The sequence below is a fragment of the Puma concolor genome, chromosome C2 (assembly GCF_028749965.1).
Source record: "Puma concolor isolate L17-30 chromosome C2, mPumCon1.1.hap2, whole genome shotgun sequence".
NCBI lineage: Eukaryota > Metazoa > Chordata > Mammalia > Carnivora > Felidae > Puma > Puma concolor.
This window is the reverse complement of record NC_141675.1, coordinates 84725757-84746893: the sequence shown is the minus strand read 5'-3', so window position 1 is coordinate 84746893 and position 21137 is coordinate 84725757. Positions and strand designations below refer to the sequence as shown.

Sequence of the window (21137 nt, the reverse complement as noted above, 5' to 3'; positions counted from 1 at the left end):
TTCTTTCCCAAAGTGTAGGTAATTACAAAAGCACTGAGGGCATGGAATCCTGTAGTTACCAGTGCTCCATAAAGACCTGTCATCTTCGTTCATTACCTTTTTTGTTTCTTTTTTAGTGCCTGCACAGTGCAAAATGAAAGCATCTCAAAGTTAACCATTTCTCCCACCGCTCCAGAAAAAATTGGAAGTAACGGTGCCTTCACAAGCTTCGAAAATACTACCATATGGTTCTTGGGAACAATCAACTGTATCATCGTGGCTCTTATTTTCTCTAAAGGAAAACCATTTAGGCAGCCCATATATAAAAATTGTGAGTAGCGTTGTACCAGATCAGAAGTGATGGGTCATCAGAAGGAACAGACATGCCCAGGTCACTCGGGGAGCAGCAGCGGAGTTGATGCTTATCTGGAGCCCTTGACTTTATACTCCAGGGCTCTATAAACACATTTGGCAGCCTCATTCTTTGCTCCTTTCCTCAAAGCTGCATTAAATTCTAGGGCTTCTTCCTCTACCTCTTTCCTTCACCGGAAGTTTGTCTCCAGGTGTCCTTTCATGGCACCACTGTAAATTGGGACGAGTCATTTATTTCCTCACGTGTCAGTACTTGTCGGAATTCATCTGGGAGGAGGTGGAGAGAGAGAAGTGTCACAACACTCAGTTGGAACATGTCTCCTGCCATGAAGACAATGGTTAAGATGGCATTGTGTGGTTGGCAGCCTGGGAGGGGGTCCAGCCTGAAGGAACCTGGCTATGGTAATTGTGGAGGCTCTTGGCCAAAGTACATGCTACCTCCTTACATTCTGGACTGGAGTGCGGTGTGTGTTAGGAGAAGTGGGTGACCTGGTTACCCTGTGGAACATTCATTTGTATACATCCCTACCTCTCAAATTGGGAACATTTAATTAATTAATTATTTAGTTAATTATTTTTACCTTTACTTATTTATTTCGAGAGAGAGAGAGAGAGGGAGAGCATGAGCACTGGAGGAGCAGAGAGAGAGAGCGAGAGAGAGAATCCCAAGCAGGCTCCATGCTGTCAATGCAGAGCCTGATGTGGGGCTCGAACCCATGAACTATGAAATCGTGATCTGAGGCGAAATCAAGAGTTGGATGCTTTAACAACTGAGCCACCCAGGCACCCCTAATTGGGAAAATTTAGAAGCATAAGTTGAAGGATCAATGTCCTCATAAGAATTAGTTTATTTAGAGAAAATTATTTTGCCTTTCTCCTTCTTGGGATGAGAAAGCAGTCAAATGCTTACCTCTACATTACTGCAATTTAAATATTTGTTTATTTACAGCCCTCTTTTTTTTCCAGAATAGAATTTGAAGCAGGGGATTTGCATTAAAAGGACTTGGATACTTAACTGTCTTCAAGGCATTGTTTGAAAATACATTAGGTCAAAATTGCTCTCTCTATATTTCCCACTTTTATTAATTGAAACTTACAACATGCATGTGAAAATTTCCATCTGCTTCAAGGACATGCATAGAAATTGTGGAGGTGAGACCCATTGCATAGAAATGAGTACTTTCCATTTATTATGCTGTGTTTGGATGTAGGAATCAAGTAAGCTTAATCAGTGTTAATCTAGAATATGTCTGTCAATAGATGTGAAACTCCGTATATACTCCAATTTCTCTAAATGATAGCTTGTGTTCTTATTTCCTCAGATATATTTGTCCTTGTGCTGGTCATACAGCTGGGTGTGTGTCTATTCATTCTATTTGCTGACATTCCAGAATTATACAGGCGTTTGGATGTAAGTCTTATCTCTGGGCTATGATGATGGTTTACTGTTATATAATACCCTGACTGCAAGAAGCAGGTCACGGTGGCAATTGACATGGACTCGTGACACTGATTATCCTTTTGGAATAGTAGAGTTAAAAAAGAATACTACATTTATTTGTATTTTTTTAAATTTAAGCCAGCCAGGAAATAAGACTCTGTCTAGTCTTGATTTCAAATATTTCAGAAGCATTGACCATTTTTCTTTTAAAAGATCCCTGTAAGAATGGAAAAATCTATATACATACACTGTTTCAAGCGTAAGAAATTTTTTTCCCCTAAGCGCTTCTGTTTTGAAGCTGTTGAAAACAGTTTGCCTGTAACACTTTTTCTGTTAATTCTCAAATCTGTACTTACATCTTTAAAAAAAAATCTCTATAATAAAGACGTGTTTGTATGTTCATACTTAATGTCTGCAAAACTTGTTTGCCAAGAGCCATAACTTACCTCATGAACTCTCTTAGAGTGTGTAATTTTGAGGCAAATGTCAAAATCTATGAGACAATTTTTACATATACAAGCTAGGGGAAATGTGTATGTCAATTCCTTTAACCTATACTTTTGAATTAGAAGTTTATTATTACCAAATGTCCTTTAGACCAATAAATAGAATACAGAAGAGATGGTAAAAGGGAATGGACTTTTTTTACTTAGTGCTACGTGAGCCTGCCTGCCCACCTCTCCAACTCAAACACACGTGTCATGAAGGCCAAGGTCCTATCTTATTCAGTTTCATATTACCAGTGCCTAACATAACCCATGGCACGTAAGGGCAGTAAATGACTGATCCTTGTAGTGGAGATGAGCACTGGAAGCTCACAGTTCATTGCAAACCAGCAAAACCTTCACCAACCCTTCTTGACACGTGACATACAAACTCATGTCTACATTCGGTTTTCCTTGTGATAATTGTATCACTGTGGTTAACAGCGTAATTGCCACTATTGTTAAATATGTTCATGAATTTGAGTAAGCAGTCATGGAGATAGTCTTTGGCTGCTAGACTTCTAAGTGAGTTAAAACTTCTTAATCCTGCAGAAGTTAGGGTTAAGATATGTTGGGTTTAGTCACACTCTTTAAGAGGAAAGAGTCTTACAGAGAGGCTGATTCCTCTGGTACAACAAAATAGGGAGCCTATTTAGTTTTGGGGGGACCTGTGTGGGGTCATTGCCAACATGACTGCCAAGGAGTCTGCAGAGAATTATTGCTCACCCTAAAAATAATTATTTTTCTTCTTATTACATAAAATTGTGGGTACATTCTAGAAAATGTGAATATGCAGGCAGAGAAAATTATAACAGTATTCACTCTATCCTTCCATCTTTGAAACTTTGTATATGATAAAAGTCCATTGACTGACTTATGCAGTTTACTTTAAATGGAATCATGCTGTTTTGTAACCTAGTTATTGCTCATTTTTAAAAATTGCATTTTTTTAAAAATCGAGATACATTCACAACATTTAATATTCAAAAGTTAAAAAGTTCTGTCCTCTCATCCTTTTTCCCCTGCTACCAGGTCTCCTCTCTGGAGGCTACTGATGACAACACTTTATTTTATACACTTTTATTTTTATACACATATTTTATACATATGCCTACACACACACACACACACAGACACATATATATATTTCCTTTTTTAATTTTTTTAAATGTTTATGCATTTTTTGATAGAGACAGAGCGTGAGTGGGTGAGGGGCAGGGAAAGAGGGAAACACAGAATCCGAAGCAGGCTCCAGGCTCTGAACTGACAGACATAGCCTGATGCAAGGCTCGAACTCACGGACCGTGAGATCATGACCTGAGCCGAAGTCAGATGCCCAACCGACTGAGCCATCCAGGCGCCCCATATATATATTTCTTATATGTGTATTCTGCCACATTCTTACACAAATAGCAGACTATTAAATTTGTCCAGGTCTTCTGAGCTGAAGATGGCAAAATGAGATGAGACGTGTGAGCAAGCTATGGAGGAAATGCCTGTAGGGGCAAAAAGGCGAGGAAGCCCAAAGAGAAGGGGAGGGTGGCACCTTATGGTGTAGGTCTGACCCCCATGAAGGAGTGACGGAAGGAGGGCCAGAGGGGTAGGGTTTCAGATTGCAGTGCAGTTCTAAGAAAGCCCAGCCACAGTTGCCCATCACAGGTATCTAGTATCTTATAAGAATGAGTGTGATTAGAAGACCTGCCATCCTCAGGTATTAGCTATGAGCAACTCATGAGGAGTGTGGGCTCAGGGTAGATGTGGTGGGAGATTCCAAGGGTAGCACTGGAGCACCTGCTACTTACTCTCCTGGCAGGAGACCCTCATGGGGCATGCCCATGGCTGCCCCGACCACACACGGTTCCGCACCACGATCTTTCATGTTACAGTGTATTTTGGTAATTGTCGCACGACAGTACATAGAGCTTCCTCATTCCTCTTTTTATGTTAATATATTGTTTCAATATACATATATGTACCATAATTTATACGCAGCCCCCGTTGATAGACATTTAGGTTGCTTCCAATGTTTTGCTATTCCAAACAAAGCTGCAATAAAATAACTTTATACATATACCATTTCAGGCATGTACGAGTCTGTCTCTAGGATAAACTCCCGGAAATGGTTTTCCACTTTTAATTTCAATGGCATTGCCCTCCATAGAGTTGTACCAGTTTATAATCCCCCCAGTGTAGAAGGCAGTATATGAGACAGTGCCGGGTACAGCAGTGTGCACTTGGTTTCATTTCATCCATCCATCCATTCATTTATCTAGCCATACATCCATTCCCATCCAGCTCCACTTGCCCCACTGGTGAGTACCCTTGTCATGGCACCACCTGTACAGCCGTGCACACAGCCCTGAGGGTAAAGCCCTGGCTCGGGGCTGCAAAGCAGGGCTCAGCTGAGGGGAGATGTGGCACCAGAGAGACAAGGGCAACACTGCCCCTGTCACATTCGACTTGTGTACCATCAGAGCCTCCTGGGAATAGAGCCACATTCCTGTATTCCCTCATAAAAGCGAGCAACGCAAGCAAACAAAAACACTTTTATCAAATTTGTCAAATTTTGATCGAATTGATTTGGGGAAATTGAGAAATTACAGGGGCACCAAAAAATAAAAAGGAGAAGAAAGAAAGATAAAAGAACAAAAGCAGCAATCATAGTTTCTGTTATTTTTTTTTTTTAATTTTTTTTTTAACGTTTATTTATTTTATTTTTGGGACAGAGAGAGACAGAGCATGAACGGGGGAGGGGCAGAGAGAGAGGGAGACACAGAATCGGAAACAGGCTCCAGGCTCTGAGCCATCAGCCCAGAGCCCGACGCGGGGCTCGAACTCCCGGACCGCGAGATCTTGACCTGGCTGAAGTCGGACGCCCAACCGACTGCGCCACCCAGGCGCCCCATAGTTTCTGTTATTTTGTGTGTACCTCTAATATGCATACGTGTAATGTCTACATGTAAGCATGTCTATTACACACGTGATTTATAACCTATGAAAATGTACACTGTGAATGTGTGAACAGCTTTCTGACATTTATTTGTCTTCAAACTAACAGTGATTCTCCATCTCCCACCAGCTTCTCTGCACTCCTCTTCTGTGGAGGGTTTACATCATCATTATGCTCAGCTCCAACTTCATTGTGTCCCTTGTGGTGGAGGTAAGTGCCCTCCGGCTTCTGATCACTGTGGGTAGGGATGGACGGGGCATTCTTTGGGAGTCTGAAAAAAGGAACAGCCTTAGAGGATAAGAGTCAGCAGTCCAAGAGGCTCCCTGCCCTGGTGACATGAGCAATGGTGCTTTCCTCTAGTGAGCTCCAAACAAGGTGTTAATTTTCTCGTCTACATGGTGGACCTGGAGAGAATGGGATTATGATGTCTAAGGACCTGTTCGTTTCTAAAATCCACAAGTAGAGAACTGACTCAATTCGTTTTTTTGAAATTACGTATGATTCACATACTACAAAATTCGCCTTCTTAAAAAGTGTGCAGCTCACTGAGTTGTGCAACCATCACCACTAATTCCAGAGCATTCTCATCACCCCAGAAGAAATCCTGTACCCATTAGCAGTCGTTCCTCATTCCCCCTTCCCCCTTCTTCACCCCTTGGCAACCACTAATTTACTTTCGGTCTCCACGCATTTACCTATCAGGACAGTTCACATAAAGGGAATCATAGAATATGTGGCCTTTTATGTCTGGCTTCTTTCACTTAACAACGTCTATTTCTTTTACTTTACACATGGGAAATAAGATTCATAGTGAGCTTTTCCTAGATTTGATTCTTCATCTCCCATTTACTCCATTTCCTCAGTGAAATGAGTTTGTGGTCTCCTTTCTTTGGCTATGTGGTTCACTCTCCTCCTTCAGCACTGTTATTTAGACGAAATCTTCATTCTTCAAAGCCTCCTGGAGAACAGGGGTCACCCCTAGAAAAGACATCTGTGTCAAAGGGGAGGTGAGCATCGGATTCCATCTGTCCCCAATCTGGGTGGCAATGTTTCCAGTGGCAAACACAGCCTTATGCCAGTGAGGGGGGAATCCCTGGAACCTGACTTCTCTGCAGCACCTTCCTTAACAGGCAGGGTAAAAACCACACAGGAGCCAGTGGCAGAAAAGAACATAGAATTAAGGTACTAGAGCCTCTCTCTGTGTGCATATCCAGGGCTTCTCAAACTTGAGTGGGCATCAGAGTCACCTGGAGGGTTTATTAAAACCCAGGTTGCCCAGCCCTTCCCCTAGCATTTCCGATTCAAAGGTCTAGAATAGGCACAAGTGTTTGTCAGGTGATTCTGATACTGCTGGTGGAGGGACCACACTGTGAAGTACCGTGCTAACCCGTATGGTCTCCAAAGCCACCAAATTAATAAGAGAGGATCGCATGAGTGTCCTCATACCCAGCTGCAGAAGGATGAACCTTGCCCTTTAAAGGATAATCTTGTGTTCGTACCTTGTCCCTATCAGTGATCACATTATTTCCTCTGCCTGGTATAGCTTCCCCCAATATCTCCTTATGGGAATGCTATTCCATCCTCTATGGCACAGCAGTAGTAGTATCGTCTTCATGAATCTTTCCCAAAGCCTGGATGGGTGAGTCAAGTAACAGTGGTTTAAACAGTCAAGATATTTATTGTCTCACTTAACCGGAAGATTCGAGGTAAGTGGCCATAGAGTTGGTTCAGCAACTCAGTGGTGTCATTGGGGATCATCAATCTTTCTCTCTTCTGCCTCCCCATCTTTAGATACGGGCCTTTCGGGGCGCCTGGGTGGCGCAGTCGGTTAAGCGTCCGACTTCAGCCAGGTCACGATCTCGCGGTCTGTGGGTTCGAGCCCCGCGTCGGGCTCTGGGCTGATGGCTCAGAGCCTGGAGCCTGTTTCCGATTCTGTGACTCCCTCTCTCTCTGCCCCTCCCCCATTCATGCTCTGTCTCTCTCTGTCCCAAAAATAAATTAAAAACGTTGAAAAAAAAATTTAGATACGGGCCTTTCATGTTTGCGTGTATTGCTTATGGTGTCCAGATAGCTGCCGCATAGCTGGGCATTATCTGTGTTTTGATGCAGGAAAAAAAAATGGAAGGAGAGGCACCAGCAAGCTTTTTTTCCCTTAAGTGTGAACCTTTTATAAGGAAACAAAGTCATTTTCTATAGCCACCCTGCAGACTTCCTCTTATGCCTCATTGGTCAGAACTGTGTCTTATTGTCATCCTGAGGAGAAAAGGATTCTGGGAAAGTGGATCTATGCCAAACATTAGACAGATTTGCTGAGATTGTGTGTGAGTTTTTTCCTCTTAGGTGGGCAGGAAAAAGTTGGGAGGATTGTGCTATAGGTAATGGAGCAACAAAGTCTCCCATAATCCTCTAGCAGGAAGCCATTCGAATGTCACCATGTTTGCAGTTAAAAGAAAGCATAAGCCGGAAGTAGTTTACCTGGGTTGGAATCCTTTCTTGCCGCCTGACTCTGGGCAGCACTTGCAACTCCACTTCTCTATGTCTCCATTTTCTCATCTGAAACGCCGTGATAATAAGGGTACCTAACCTTACAGGGTTACTGTGAGCATGAAAGGTGAACACAGAAAAGCATGTAGTAAATGTTTGATAAATATAAACTATTATCATTATGTTATCTCTTGTGATACTTAGCATTTCTTAGTTTGTATCTATCAGTCATGCAGGCTTTCATTTGTTCATTCACTCCACAAACATTTGTTGACCCTGTGCCATGACCTAGGGTGCAATTCGAGGCAGATCCTGATGATGGAGGGGTGCTGCTCACAGTCTACAGCAAGCAAGAGGACCAGTGCTACAGTTATTTGTGTGTAGATTGTGTAAACGGCGCTGGCAAGAACTCATCTCAGTATCTACAGTGTCTAAAACCCTGCTTTATTCTAATAGAAGCTGGGTAAAGCTTTGTTCAGTTATTAAATGTTAAGAAGTGACGCTGCTCGCCTCCAGCAGATGGAGAGGATAATTTGACACTCATGAAAGATTAAGTTTCTCCTTTGTTTCTCGAGTCCACTGAGAAATGGAGACCGGCATAGATGTTCAGTGGGGGTTCCCAGCAGCTTTCACACTGAGAAATGATGCTGTGGGGTCCTAGCTCTCACCCTCAGGCTCCTGCATGGCAGTCTTCACTTATTCGAAGTTACCTTCTGCTGTCAGTAGGCATTCAGGAACAAACCAAAGCCATTTGAGTCTGTGGTTGAAGGAAGTTGTAATGGAGAATTACAGACACTAAGATTTCATGCCCTATGAGGTGAGCAGAGTAGATAAAGACCCCAGGCTATCACGGATGCAGCAAGATGTTTTCCTCACATAGCTCTAGGTATATCTGACAGGAGATACTAAAGATTGGTGGCCAGCCTGTGACAAAGATGGTACAGAGAGGTTTCAAGGGACAGGCATGGGGGATGGCTGGCCTTCTGTTGCACAGTTCCAAATATTTCCTGGTCTGCTGAGAGGACTAAGATACTATCCCTAATCTTAGAGCAGTTTTGAATGGGATCTTATCCTCACCTTGCTTTCTCATGATCTAACCTCCAACTGAAAGGCATAGGAGCTAATCTGGATAGCTTTAATTCTTCTCGTTTTTATTACTTATGTGTTTGTGTATATATGTGTGTGTATGTATGTATGTATGTGTGAATTATTTTAGTAGCCAATCTGAAGAGCTTGTGTGGTGAAGTTTTTGTTTGTTTGTTTTATGCTTTTTGTTTTGTTTTATTTTGTTTTAGAAATCATATTTCTTCAAGGGTTTCCTTTTGTTTCTAGTTCTACATTTAATTTATAATGTAGAGTGACAGAACAGGTTACTCCTCGGTCCTTCAGTTTCCCAATCCAGACCAGCAAAGTGAGACAGGCCATTATACTTCTAGAATTGTGATAACACTCAAGGCATGTCTTATAGCACTAAAGTCTCTGTGTGTGTGTCTGTATGTGTGTTTGGTTTTGTTTCATTTTGTTTGTTTGTTTTTTTGTTTAAAACCTGGTAAGATATCCTAGAGGTAAGTTAGACTTTAAGACCAGTAATTGGATACCTATGATCCTGCCCTATTCCAGCTCGATGGAGAACTACTGTTCTCTTTTTAATTAAGAAGGACGAAACAAAAAACAAAAAAGCAACTTGCTGTGGGAAAGTAATCATTTGTGGGGCTGAGTACAAAATGAAAAAGTAGAATAACAAGTCTGGCTAGGTGAGCCCTGAAGTTTACAAGATGCTCTTGAGATGGCTGTGTGGGTCTTTAACAGCCTGCTAACAGATGATCCATTTTTTGAGACAGAAAGATTCAGACTAGCTGTTCTCTATTATTTCCATTGGCAATGGGATTCCGATATCAAAGATGGGTGGAATTTAGGAAAACTACTACCCTGGCAAAGGCCCTTGTAGAATCCCATAGAATTGATTCTTCCAGTCTAGCAAAGATACCACTGATAGACACCAAAATGAGTTCTCATTCTGTGGGACAGCAGGCCTTCTCATATTTTTTGTTTTTCTCAAGATAACTTCTAAGATGGTTAACTTTTATGACTTACGATAAAAATGAAAAAATAACACAATAACCTCTTATACACTCTGTATTATGTTATAACTTGAGACCTGTTTGAGGCTCAGTCTAACTCATGAAATAAAATGGCAGTCCAAAATGTTTCCAAAGAGACATGTCTTCTGTAATCTTAGAAAAATGCATTGTAGTGAAATACTTGTAGATGAAAGAGGCCACAGTGAATAGGGCCACAGTACATAGCTTATTGTCTTATGTATTTATTAAAAAAAAATTTTTTTGATGTTTATTTATTTTTGAAGGAGAGGGAGACAGAGCGTGAGGGAGGAGGGGCAGAGAAAGACAGAGACACAGAATCTGAAGCAAGCTCCAGGCTTCGAGCTGTCAGCACAGAGCTCAAACCCATAAACCACGAGATCATGACCTGAGCCAAAGTAGGAGGCTTAACTGACTAAGCCACCCAGATGCCCCCATAGCTATTTGTTAAGTAAATAATTCATAAAGGTGGTAAAGGGAGGCATCTATACCATGCCCTGCCCTACATTGTAAGGAGAGTTACACAAAGAAGGAATTATTATTTCTAATCACTGAAGCTCAGATAAGGTAACTGATTTGTCCATAGTAGATGTCAGAGCTGGAACTTGAATCCAGATCTGTCCAGGTGTAAGACTGTGGCCCATATTCCAATTTATTGACCTGTATTCGGGACTATGCAGTCATATGGCAGGGCACACCAAAGCCACATCTTTCTATAAGGTAATTCCATGGGGTGGACCGCAGAATTTGAATGATTTTAAATTTAATTTATATATGAGATTCAAAAGGAATTTCATCCTCGAGGCAGACTACTTCAAGCTATGTTTCCAGATTCTTAAAACTGGGAACTCTCTCTTTTCCCAGAAGAGTTCCTTGAGTGGAAAAGCTTGAGAGGCTGAGACCTACCTCATGAAACCACATTGGATTTGTTCGTACAGGCCTCAAGGTTTTTGTCAAGCTGGATCTAAGCAGCTAATGTGGTAGCTCCTCCGTAGGGTCTATGGAGGACCATAGCCAACCTCTGGTTGTAAAGAATAACTCTCTTATTTTGCAGGAGGCCATTATTGAAAACCGAGCCCTGTGGACAACATTCAAAAGGTGTTTTGGCTATCAATCAAAAAGCCAGTATCGGATATGGCAGAGGGCCTTGGCAGATGACCCCAGCTGGCCCCCGCTAAACCAAACGTCCTACTCTGACATGCCAGAGTGTGGCAGGGGGGTGTCTTACAGCAATCCGGTGTTTGAGAGCAATGAGGAACAACTCTGAAGCCAAAGTGATCTCTAAGGTGATAAAGCATAGAAACAATGACAAAAGGGACCAGTTTCAGTAATTTTCAAACAATGGGACTCTTACAAAATCAGCTGGAGTTTTTGGAATAAAAAAACCCATCCAATCACGATCGCAAATTCAAGTTTACCTGATAAAATACTTTCTACAGAGCAGAACACTGCCCCCAGAAGAGTGCCTTCCTCTTGATTCTGAAAGTATTGATGGTGTTGGTGAATCAAGAGTGAGCCAACGATGGCAATCAGCCCAGAGACTGGGAGGCTAAAGGACAAGGAGAATATATAATCTCTTTTCTTAGGTAACATTTTTTAAATGAATTGAGAGAAAGTAGCACTATGTGTAGCCATAGAAATGAAACATGTGAAGGATCACCTTTGAATTCTTATTTTATTGATGGAAAAACAAGTGCATGAGAGCCATTATACCAGTCCTCACTGTCTGGTTTCCTTTCCTGCATAGTACTTTCAGAGTTGAGACATTTTCTTCTGCTTCTGGCCTTCTCCTACATATTTGGAAGGATGGGCTAAGCTCATGCTTCAGTAACAAACAAGTCCCTTGTCTCAGTGGCTTAACGCACAAGAGCTTCTTTCGTGGTCCAGGTGACTCTGTAGACTAGCTCTCCTCAGTGGTGACTGCTTCAATCTGTTGGCTCCACCGGCTGAAAATAAGTACTCCACGTTCACTATGCTGGGAAAGGAAGAGACTGGAGAAGGCACAAAGGCTTTTCACTGCCTCACCCAAAAAGTGGAACGCCTCTCTTCCACTACTCACATCTCATTAATCAAGGGTTTGGCAAAGGAACTGGGAAGTACAGTCTCCTGTGTTTAGGGCTGGTTTCATGGGCACATGACCTGTGCAGTCACCTGGGGCCCCATGCTTAGAAGGGCCCCACATTTGGTTTAATGCTTTGCTGCTGCCATCTCAAAATTCTTAATTTTTGATGCTCTTTGATACATGCTACTTTAGTTTCTCTCCCAGGAACCCGAGCTGGACCAACTACATAATTTGTGGGGCTGAGTACAAAATGGAAATTATTTTTGAGAAAAATTAGTCTTGTACCACAACATTATATGTTATCAATTGATGTAAGTGCTTATGCAATCTACACATTTCTTAAGTTTGAAAAGGCTTCGATTTTCAGGAAACAGAAATTGCCCTTATTTTATCACTATTACAATTTTGTTATCTCGGATTCATTTAGCATAGAAAACATCCAGATTTCTGTTAGCTCAGCAGACAACTCTGAGTTTTAGGAAAACATCCACAGATAGCATTTTAAAGCAAAAGCAAAATTTTCATTACAAACCTCAAATCCTAGGTGAAGGTTCTGGACAGGGGGTGTGTCCCAAGCTGGCTTTTCTCCTTATCAGTAGCATCTGCAAGCATTCCCTTCCCTGGCTGAATTCCGGAGCATGGCTGGATGCTCTGTGGCTGCAGATAATTCTGGAAACACAGTGTTTCTCAGCCATGAAAGTATCTTGTTGCTTCTGGTTTTAAAATAGGGTGTGAAGAATCATGTAAATAGGCTGCAGAATCATTGTCTTCCTTGGTACAGAAAGAAATGTTTCCTTTTACAAAGTTAGCCACAGCAGAGATATGGTAGCTCTGAATGTCTTTTTCTAAAACTCGTAGTTTTCTCATTTTTCAACAGGGCAAGCTGGAGATGGTCTACAACCTAGTCCTGGGCAAGGGCATTCCCACCTAGAAGATCCCCTTACCAGGTGCTGTCACCTCTCCTGTCTCATTTGCATTGCACGATTCACTCAGACTCAGGCAAGGAAAGGCTTATCATCCACTTTTACACGTGAGGAAACTGAGATTCAGAGTAAGGAGAGCAGACCCAGGCCTCAGACACAGATCTTCTGAGCAAACCTTCTGTTGTTTCCAAATACCTCCTAATTACAAAGCTCCAGCAGGGCTGGGTGTTTGGGGTGATCTCACAGTCAAACAAAGAATAGGTTTCTTATTCTTCAGGTGGAAGGAAGCAACCTTTTGCTAATACCAGGGCCTAATGTTCAAATGAATGCCAGGCACCCTGCCAAGCTTGGGCTAGAGGCAGGTTAAAAACAAAACAAAACTAAAACCCATGAGTGTCTGTCTTTCTGAGACTCTGAGTTGCTCTTACCTTGGTCCTAAGTTCCATCCTCAGTGATTCAACAAGACCGGCAGGAAAACAGAGAGGGAAGACTCCATTTCCTCACCAGCCAAACAGCCCTAAAATCTTTGTCAAAAGAGTCTTATTCTGAAGACTGTACTTGAAGTTAACTGTAACTGAGAGGTAGTGAGAAAATGCTTTACTTGAAAAAATGGGGTTGGGGGGTATTGTCAAGGGAAGTGAGAGTTGTTTTCAAATACTTGAAGGGTTCCTGTGGGAGAGAAGGCTCCCACCTGTGCCTGGTGGCACGCTCAGTGTGTAAAGGGCACAGTGGGAATGGCTTCAGGCTGACACGAAGACCACTGCCCCAACAGCTCAAACAGCAGTGGAAGCTGGTGACCCATGAGGTGTGTGCCCCATGACATTGGCAATACAAGGGGATATTCAGAGACCAATTAGAGGTGGAAGTCAACTCTCCAATGGAATTCAATTACCTGCCAGATCCTTTTCAGACTTGATATGCACATGTCTCAATCTTATGCTGTGATGTGAACCATTTACTGTCACTGCCCACATAGAATATCAGCCTGCCTATTGTGGGGAGATGGGCTGGGGAGGACAGGTTTATAGCCCTGTGAGGTCCCACAGTCAAATGGGCTTGACTGCTCTGTACCTTGGAAGGTGGCTTTGGTTGGGGATAAGATTCTAGAAAACAGGTACCCACTGATGGGTCCTGACCACCAAACTGACAGCTGGGACATACTTCTGATGTGTGTGTTTTCATAGAAAGAGCTGCTTGAAAAAAATCAGTAAAGAAAATGTGGGAGAGTGTGCCAAACCTGAGGTCAGAGTACCTGCGCCTGATACGCTTGTCTGACCAGGACTTGGAGGAGAAAAGAACACAGTCATCTGATCCACATCATTTAAAAGGTCCCCTGTATGTTCGCTCCAAGGTACGCAGCTCTGACCCACAGAGAGGAACTCTGGCTCTGGGTTCTTCTCACTAAACACGTAATGATCTGAGAATGGAAATATGTCTGTGCCATCTGCATCCTCTGAGCTCATAGAAGGGTGCGTGTGCACACTTGCAGATGCAATGACTAGAAAAGCAAGTATTTATTCAGAGTCCTGTATTTAGTTTATGCTGTAATAAGTCATTCTGTGCAAAAGAGGCAAGCATAATCTGTTATTCTTGTGTTATAAAATCAACCTTTTTCCCTTTCTGCAGTGGAGTCTTTCACTGTGGCTAATACTCCAAGCATGTGGAATCAAAATCACATCTTTACAAAGTTTTAGACATTTCCTAATGCTGTAGACACCATTGTTCCCCGCTTGGTAACAGGGCACTACCGTCTACAAAAACTTTTGCACTCATTCTCTAGTTTAAGCCTCATGACAATCTAAAGAGGAAGGCAGGGCAAGAATTACTATCCTCCTTCTTTTGATGAGGTACCAGACCCTCCAAAAGTCTCAGTAACTTGTACAAGGGCATGTAGGAGCTGGAGCTGCGTTCAGACGCAGGACTTCTGCCAATGAGTTCTCTGCTCTGTCACTCTCCCATGTTTCTCCTGGATGAAATGTTTGTAGCATTGAAGAACAAGAAGGCAATCAAGGCAAGGTAACCATCCAGTGGACTGCCGTGACAAGTGTAATTGCTTCCAGAAAGAGATTTTAGTTCTCATAGAAGTTCTCTTGAATTTGATCATCAGTCACAGAAAGGTCAACTCCCATTGCTGAGGAGTAAAATCCAATAACCAGAGCCCTACAGCCTATTTTGTGGGAGCAGATATAGCTCTGGTTTGTGATTTCGGTCTCCAGAAGCAGAAACCTATATCTTTGCTTGAATTTTGCTCGGCCTCCACTTTGTCCAGCATTTTCGAGTCATATGGACTCTGTCTTGGCTTTAGGCTAACCTCCCTTACGCCAGTCGGTAGCTCATTATTGCCAGCACTCGGTAACTCACTCACTCCAGGCATACAGGGACTTTCCCAACTCGATACCTTTGCTCATGCTGCTTTGTCTTTGGGGGCATCGATAATTCTTACTCTCATCCCCACATGCCCAAATCCCACCCATTCTCAAGACCCAGTTAGAATGCCACCTGGTCTGCAAGCCAGAAGGGAGATCTCTTCTGTCTACACACTGCTCGCACTCCTCAAATGTCTCCTTTTGTGTGGCAGGCACCTCTTTTGATCATGCATAATGGTCCTGTGCCATTTTAGATTCCTCCAACTCCCACCCAACTCCACTTTAACTAGAGTGCGAATTCTCTGAGGGTAGGGACCAAGCCTGATTCTTCTCATCTGCCCACTCGGCACCCAGCACAGGGCAGTGGTTGGGGCTCGGCAAGCAGCTGTGGCATGATTGAATAAAAAATATAATCACTAGGACATTTTGTTGATTTATTTTTCCTTCTTTGTCTGTGAACATCTGCTTTCCATGCAGTACAAAGAAGCTGAACTAAAACAATAGGACTATGAATAAAAACACAAAGTGCAAAGTATAGTGATTCCAACATGGAAGCTTCATCAGTCCGGCTGCCCATTTACATGGCAGAGTGCGGAGGTATGCTGTGGAGTTAGATGGGTTAGGCATGTGTTGCAAAGACACTCTCAATGTGTAGGGGACCCAAGGAGTGAATTTGTGTGCAGGGACAAAAGCTCTCTCAGGGATATGCTCAACCCAAGGGGAGGGAAAACTGGGGCAGGGCACTTTGTTTAAAAACCAAGGGACAAGGTTTTGGAGGACAAGGGAAGTTTGAGTACGACTGGGTGTGTATTCTCTCTGTTCTCTGGTTTCACCCTAACTTTCAGAACTTTTGCAAGGACTTGGGAAGCGGTGATGGAGAGAGAGGGGGTGCAGAGAGGTAGAGAGAGAAAGAGAGGAAGAGCTAAACTATCTTGTGTTCTGTGTGTCACAGTGCAATAAAAGGCGGGTGGAGAGAATCCTGACAGTGTCGTGGCTGTGGGAGCACAGATGCATGTTGCTAATGGCTGATCGTATCATGCACAGACACATAGGTAACAGGTAACATGGACAGTCTGAGCATGTCTCCAAATGGCTAAAGGAGATAGAAAGTGCCTGAAGGGGATGAAGAATGGACAAGTGACACAGAGTGGCCATGCGGTCACAGAAGTCTGGGGACCCTGGCAACCAATCTCAGGGTCAGACAAGGCCCACAGAAGCCTCGGGCAGGAGCAGAGATCATCTCAGAGTGGTGACCTGTGGTACCTAGAGCCAAGCCCGGTGGCAGGAGGGGAGAGCATGCTGTGAGTAGGAGCCCTGCAAGCAGCATCACTTGCAGAGGGCTTCTGTGGAAATTCTCAATGACTCAGGAGGGACTTCAGAGTGGTAGGCCATCTGGGATCCAGGTTGTTCCAGGTTTATGTAACCAGAAAACATAACTTATAAAGATAGGAAAGATTCCTCCCCCCTAGGTGAATGCCTATTTAGTGGAAATCCATACAGGAACATGTAGGAGGGATACACTCTGAGAAAACTCCACAGAGCCCTAAAGCCACTCTGTCCCTGGCCCGCGTAGGGACAGAACAAAGCACAAGAGGAGGTGACTGCATAACTGGCTGGATCCTGTGGTCTGAAAGCTGAGCCAATTCTGTCCTCACCTAACCCAAGGCTAGCCTTGAGAATTTGATGAACTTGACAGTCTTAAGAATCAAGCCACCATCCATGACTAATTGGAAACCGGTTTGATTTGAGGCTAATTTTGTAGGTCTGGATCCTCCCTAAATGGATCCCAGAAACTGATTGGTCTGGGTGCCAAGAGTCGTAGCTGGGAAAGGCCAAATCTTTGTGTATCCACCCACAGCTCAGCCTTGCAGAGTGGGGAAAGTTCACAAGTGTCCCAGAGAAGAGTGGGGTGGCTCCAGCCAGCAGGAGTCTGGGCGTGCACCTGGGGCTGGGGTGAGGGCAGAGCTGGCTTTGTTGGCACAGCAGTCGTGCCAGCTGAAGTCATTGGCTCTTATTCAGAGCTCCATGTCTGACCACATTACCAGTAACCACACAGTACTCGGATAGAGAAAATCAACCTCAAATTTCCTTTTGGGCAATGGCACATGTCAGTTAAGAGTACGAGTTTAGGCGTCACACCCTTCTGAACTCTAATCCAGACTTTCCTGATTTGCGACTTGAGCAAATTAGTCACTGTGTCTACATCTTGACTATTGGCACGTGAATATTATTTACTCCCTTCTTCATAACTGCAGAAGTCAAAGAAAATTAAATGTGGCAATAGTTTCTTTTCCTTCATCTCTAAAACTTTAAGGAGGGTCCTTAAGTCTTGGCCTGGCACATAGTATAGCTCTTCAATGTGTTGTGTGAATCAGTAAAGGAGGATAAGAGAATATGCATAAATGAAGAAGGAACGGACTAACGAACACACAATTCTAGGAATTGAGTGTAATTCTAGTTTAATTAAAACGTAATTATCCATAATTGACTAATTATTTAAAATTATTCTTTTTTATGTAGTCTGCTGATTCTTATTTTATTTATTTATTTATTTATTTGTTGTTATTTTTTAGGTGTCTTTATTTTTGAGAGGGAGAGAGAGAACATGAGCAGGGGAAGGGCAGAGAGAAAGAGAGAGGGAGAGAGAGAATCCCAAGCCGGGTCCACACTGTCAGTACAGAGCCAACTCCAGGGCTGGATCCCATGAAATCATGATCTGAACTAAAGGTGCTTGACCTAAGAAGCTACCCAGGTAGCTGAGCTACCCAGGTGCCCCTGATTGTTATGTAAAATAAGGTAGAGAATGACCTACTTCCAGCTTTGGTTTATAGAATCAGTCACTTGCAATTCAAAAGAGTCAACTTTATTTTTAGACCTCGTTTTGTGTCCTTGTCATCCCAGCATATGACTATGGTGAAGGCTTTTTACAATTGGTCCTTCAAGTCTACTGGATCTTGAAATGAGATGCAAAGACCTGCGCAAGGAAGTCCAAGTTGGGGCATATTTATAGGTAGTGTTTAGTTGGCCTCTTGGCCGTCCCATTATGTGTTAGCTCACTCTATCCAGGAAATAGTTCACAGCAATTTATAGGCTTCCTGTAGAACCTGGTCCCCAAACTTGAGCCGTCGTGAAAATCCCCAAGTTGCTTATTAGGAATAAAGTCCTGGGCCCAACCTCACACGTACTCAGTCGGAATCTCTGAGATGAGTCCAGAGGAGTTGTATCTTTAGCAAGCTCTCCAGGTGATTCTGATGATGAATCAGGTGTTGGAACTGTGATCCTAAAAGAATAACTTAGATTGTCCCTAAATGTGCTATCTTGCCCTTGTCCCCATAGAGATACATCTACAATATTTTCCTGCCAACTCCATAAGTGGGGAGAGAACTTTTTTTTTTTTTTGGTGTAATTCCTTTGGAAATACTGTGTTTATCTCCCTGCATTCTCTACTCCATGTTATAAAAGACTCTGGTGGGAAGAAACCCCACTCACAGACTTCTCTCCCTTGAGATGAGTCCAGTTATCCCTGCTCTTTGTTAAAACTCTAAGTCCTCTGTTCTTTTCTTTTTTTTAATTTTTTTAATGTTTATTTATTTTTGACAGAGAGAGAGACACACACACACACACAGCATGAGTAGGGGAGGGGCAGAGAGAGAGGGAGACACAGAATCCGAAGCAGGCTCCAGGCTCTGAGCTGTCAGCACAGAGTCCGACGTGGGGCTCGAACTCACAGACTGCGAGATCATGACCTGAGCAGAAATCGGACATTCAGCCGACTGAGCCACCCAGGTGCCCTTGATTTTTTTCATTTTTTAATGTTTGTTTATCTTTGAGAGAGAGAGAGCAGGAGTGGGGGAGGAACAGAGAGAGAGGGAGACACAGAATCTGAAGCAGGCTCCAGGCTCCAAGCTGTCAGCACAGAGCCTGACTCAGGGCTTGAATCCACAAACTGGGAGATCATGACCTGAGCTGAAGTGGGACGCTTTACCGACTGAGCCACCCAGGCTCCCCCATTCCCTATGTTTGTAATCCTCTGGCCTCATCCAGGCTGTTTTCTTCCCAGGGAAACCTCCTGGATTGACAAATATAATCGAAACTCTGATCTTTGAGCGGAGACAACATCAATTTCAGAAATGCTATTGCCCTTCTGTTCAGCATCCATCACTGGTCTCAGTGGTCATCAGCATTGTCAGTAGCAATGAGGGAGGCAGGAGTGGGGGTTTAGTGTTCACCATGGTAGTGATCTGGCAGCACCGGGGCATTTTTGGCCACTAGTCAGATTCCAGTTGGTGACTTACCTGACAAATACAGTTAACACTTGACAATCATTCTCACTGGCATTTACTGTGCTCAGCTGACAAGCCATGCAACTGGCAGTCGGTGTAGATTTGTTCTTGTGACCAGTCATCAGGAAAGCCCTCCCAAATATTAAATTACACAGACATTCTGTTCTTATGCAGCTACTAAATACACAGAGTACCCTGGGCAATGTGGCATAAGTTTTGGCAAGCTTAAGTTCCTTGACAATAGTCAATCCATTTCCAGCAGCATAAAATAAGTTACGACTTCTCTTGGAAAGTTTTTATTAAAACCTTAGGCAGAAAAAATGGTAAAACTAAACTCAGGTGTTTTATGGAAAATTTTACAGCAGGGAGAGAAGAAATTGGAGGCCTTGAGGTGAGGTTGCTGGGTAAAAGCCAGGTGAGAGCATGGGAAGGTGAAATCTGTTTATATAGCCGGTGGTTTCCTTCCCCCCAATAGAAATGGGTTGATGGTACCTACGTAGATTCAGGGGATACAAATATCAGGAAGCCTTAGTTCTTTCCTGAAGTTGGGTTCCCAGAAACAGACGCTGGGACGGGGATTTATGTGCAAATATTTTATTAAGGAACTGTTCCAGGAGAAACTGGTAAAGTAGTGGAAGAAGAGACAAGTAAGAATGTGATTTTTGGCAAAGTGTTAACCTCAACCTGATGCTGCCAGGGAGCTTGGGAGTGCAAACTTCACCTCAGTGTCCTAACTCTTGGCAAGGGAGAAAAGGCTCAGACTCAGCCTTCACCATTGGCTCAGGACTGCTTGGGGAGAGTGGGGGTGGGGAGTAAATTCCAGGCACTTTGGGGTCTTTGCTGGGACAGGCAAAAGGGCTCAAAGGCAATCCTCTGCAGAGAATGGCCAATGCAGGTCATTAGAAGAACATGCAAACACCTGTTGAGGCTTCAAAGGCATCCACAGGGATTTAAACAGACCACAAATAGTATCTGCTCTAGTTCTGTTTTCCACTCTGCCAATGACCATCCTAAAGGAAAAACTGTACGCATCTGCCCAGTCTGAAAAATGGAATATTGTAAGGCAGATTCTCTAGGCAGGGACAGAGTGATTTATTCATTTACACATTATTTATTGAGCACCTACCATATCTGCCACTCCCTGAACTTAATGCTGGGATTTGAAGAACGGTCCTTTCCCTTGAATGTGGTAAGAGTTTTGTTACTGACTTATGTATAAAATGCTATGGGAACGGACCCCAGAGCAAAGTTGGTGAACCCACGGGCCACGAGGGCTACCAAACCTGGACGTATAAACCATTAGGAAAATATAATCGACTCCATAACAGATTAAATCAATTAATACTTATTCAATGACTGACGATACAATACTTTTAAAATCACAGCATAAGCAAGTGCATGAGAAAGAATAACTTTCAATGCTCCACACCAAATTACGGTATCTGCAATGCATCTGAAGCTAATTTTTATTTATTTTTTTTTTCAACGTTTATTTATTTTTGGGACAGAGAGAGACAGAGCATGAACGGGGGAGGGGCAGAGAGAGAGGGAGACACAGAATCGGAAACAGGCTCCAGGCTCTGAGCCATCAGCCCAGAGCCCGACGCGGGGCTCGAACTCGCGGACCGGGAGATCGTGACCTGGCTGAAGTCGGACGCTTAACCGACTGCTCCACCCAGGCGCCCCTGAAGCT

The 21137-nt window shown here is 43.3% G+C and overlaps 1 protein-coding gene across 2 annotated transcripts in view; it reads left to right on the top strand.

Annotated features, from left to right (window-relative positions):
- LOC112849904 (putative cation-transporting ATPase 13A4) overlaps window positions 1–14416 on the top strand; it is a 134213-nt gene extending 119797 nt beyond the window's left edge. For both annotated transcript variants that reach the window (XM_086675021.1, XM_086675022.1), the window contains 4 exons: window positions 117–310; window positions 1674–1762; window positions 5357–5437; window positions 10865–14416. In XM_086675021.1, the coding sequence (XP_086531147.1) occupies window positions 117–310; window positions 1674–1762; window positions 5357–5437; window positions 10865–11077 (577 nt within the window). In that variant the 3' untranslated portion in view covers window positions 11078–14416. The remainder of the gene's footprint in view (window positions 1–116; window positions 311–1673; window positions 1763–5356; window positions 5438–10864) is intronic.
- Window positions 14417–21137: the final 6721 nt, after the last annotated feature.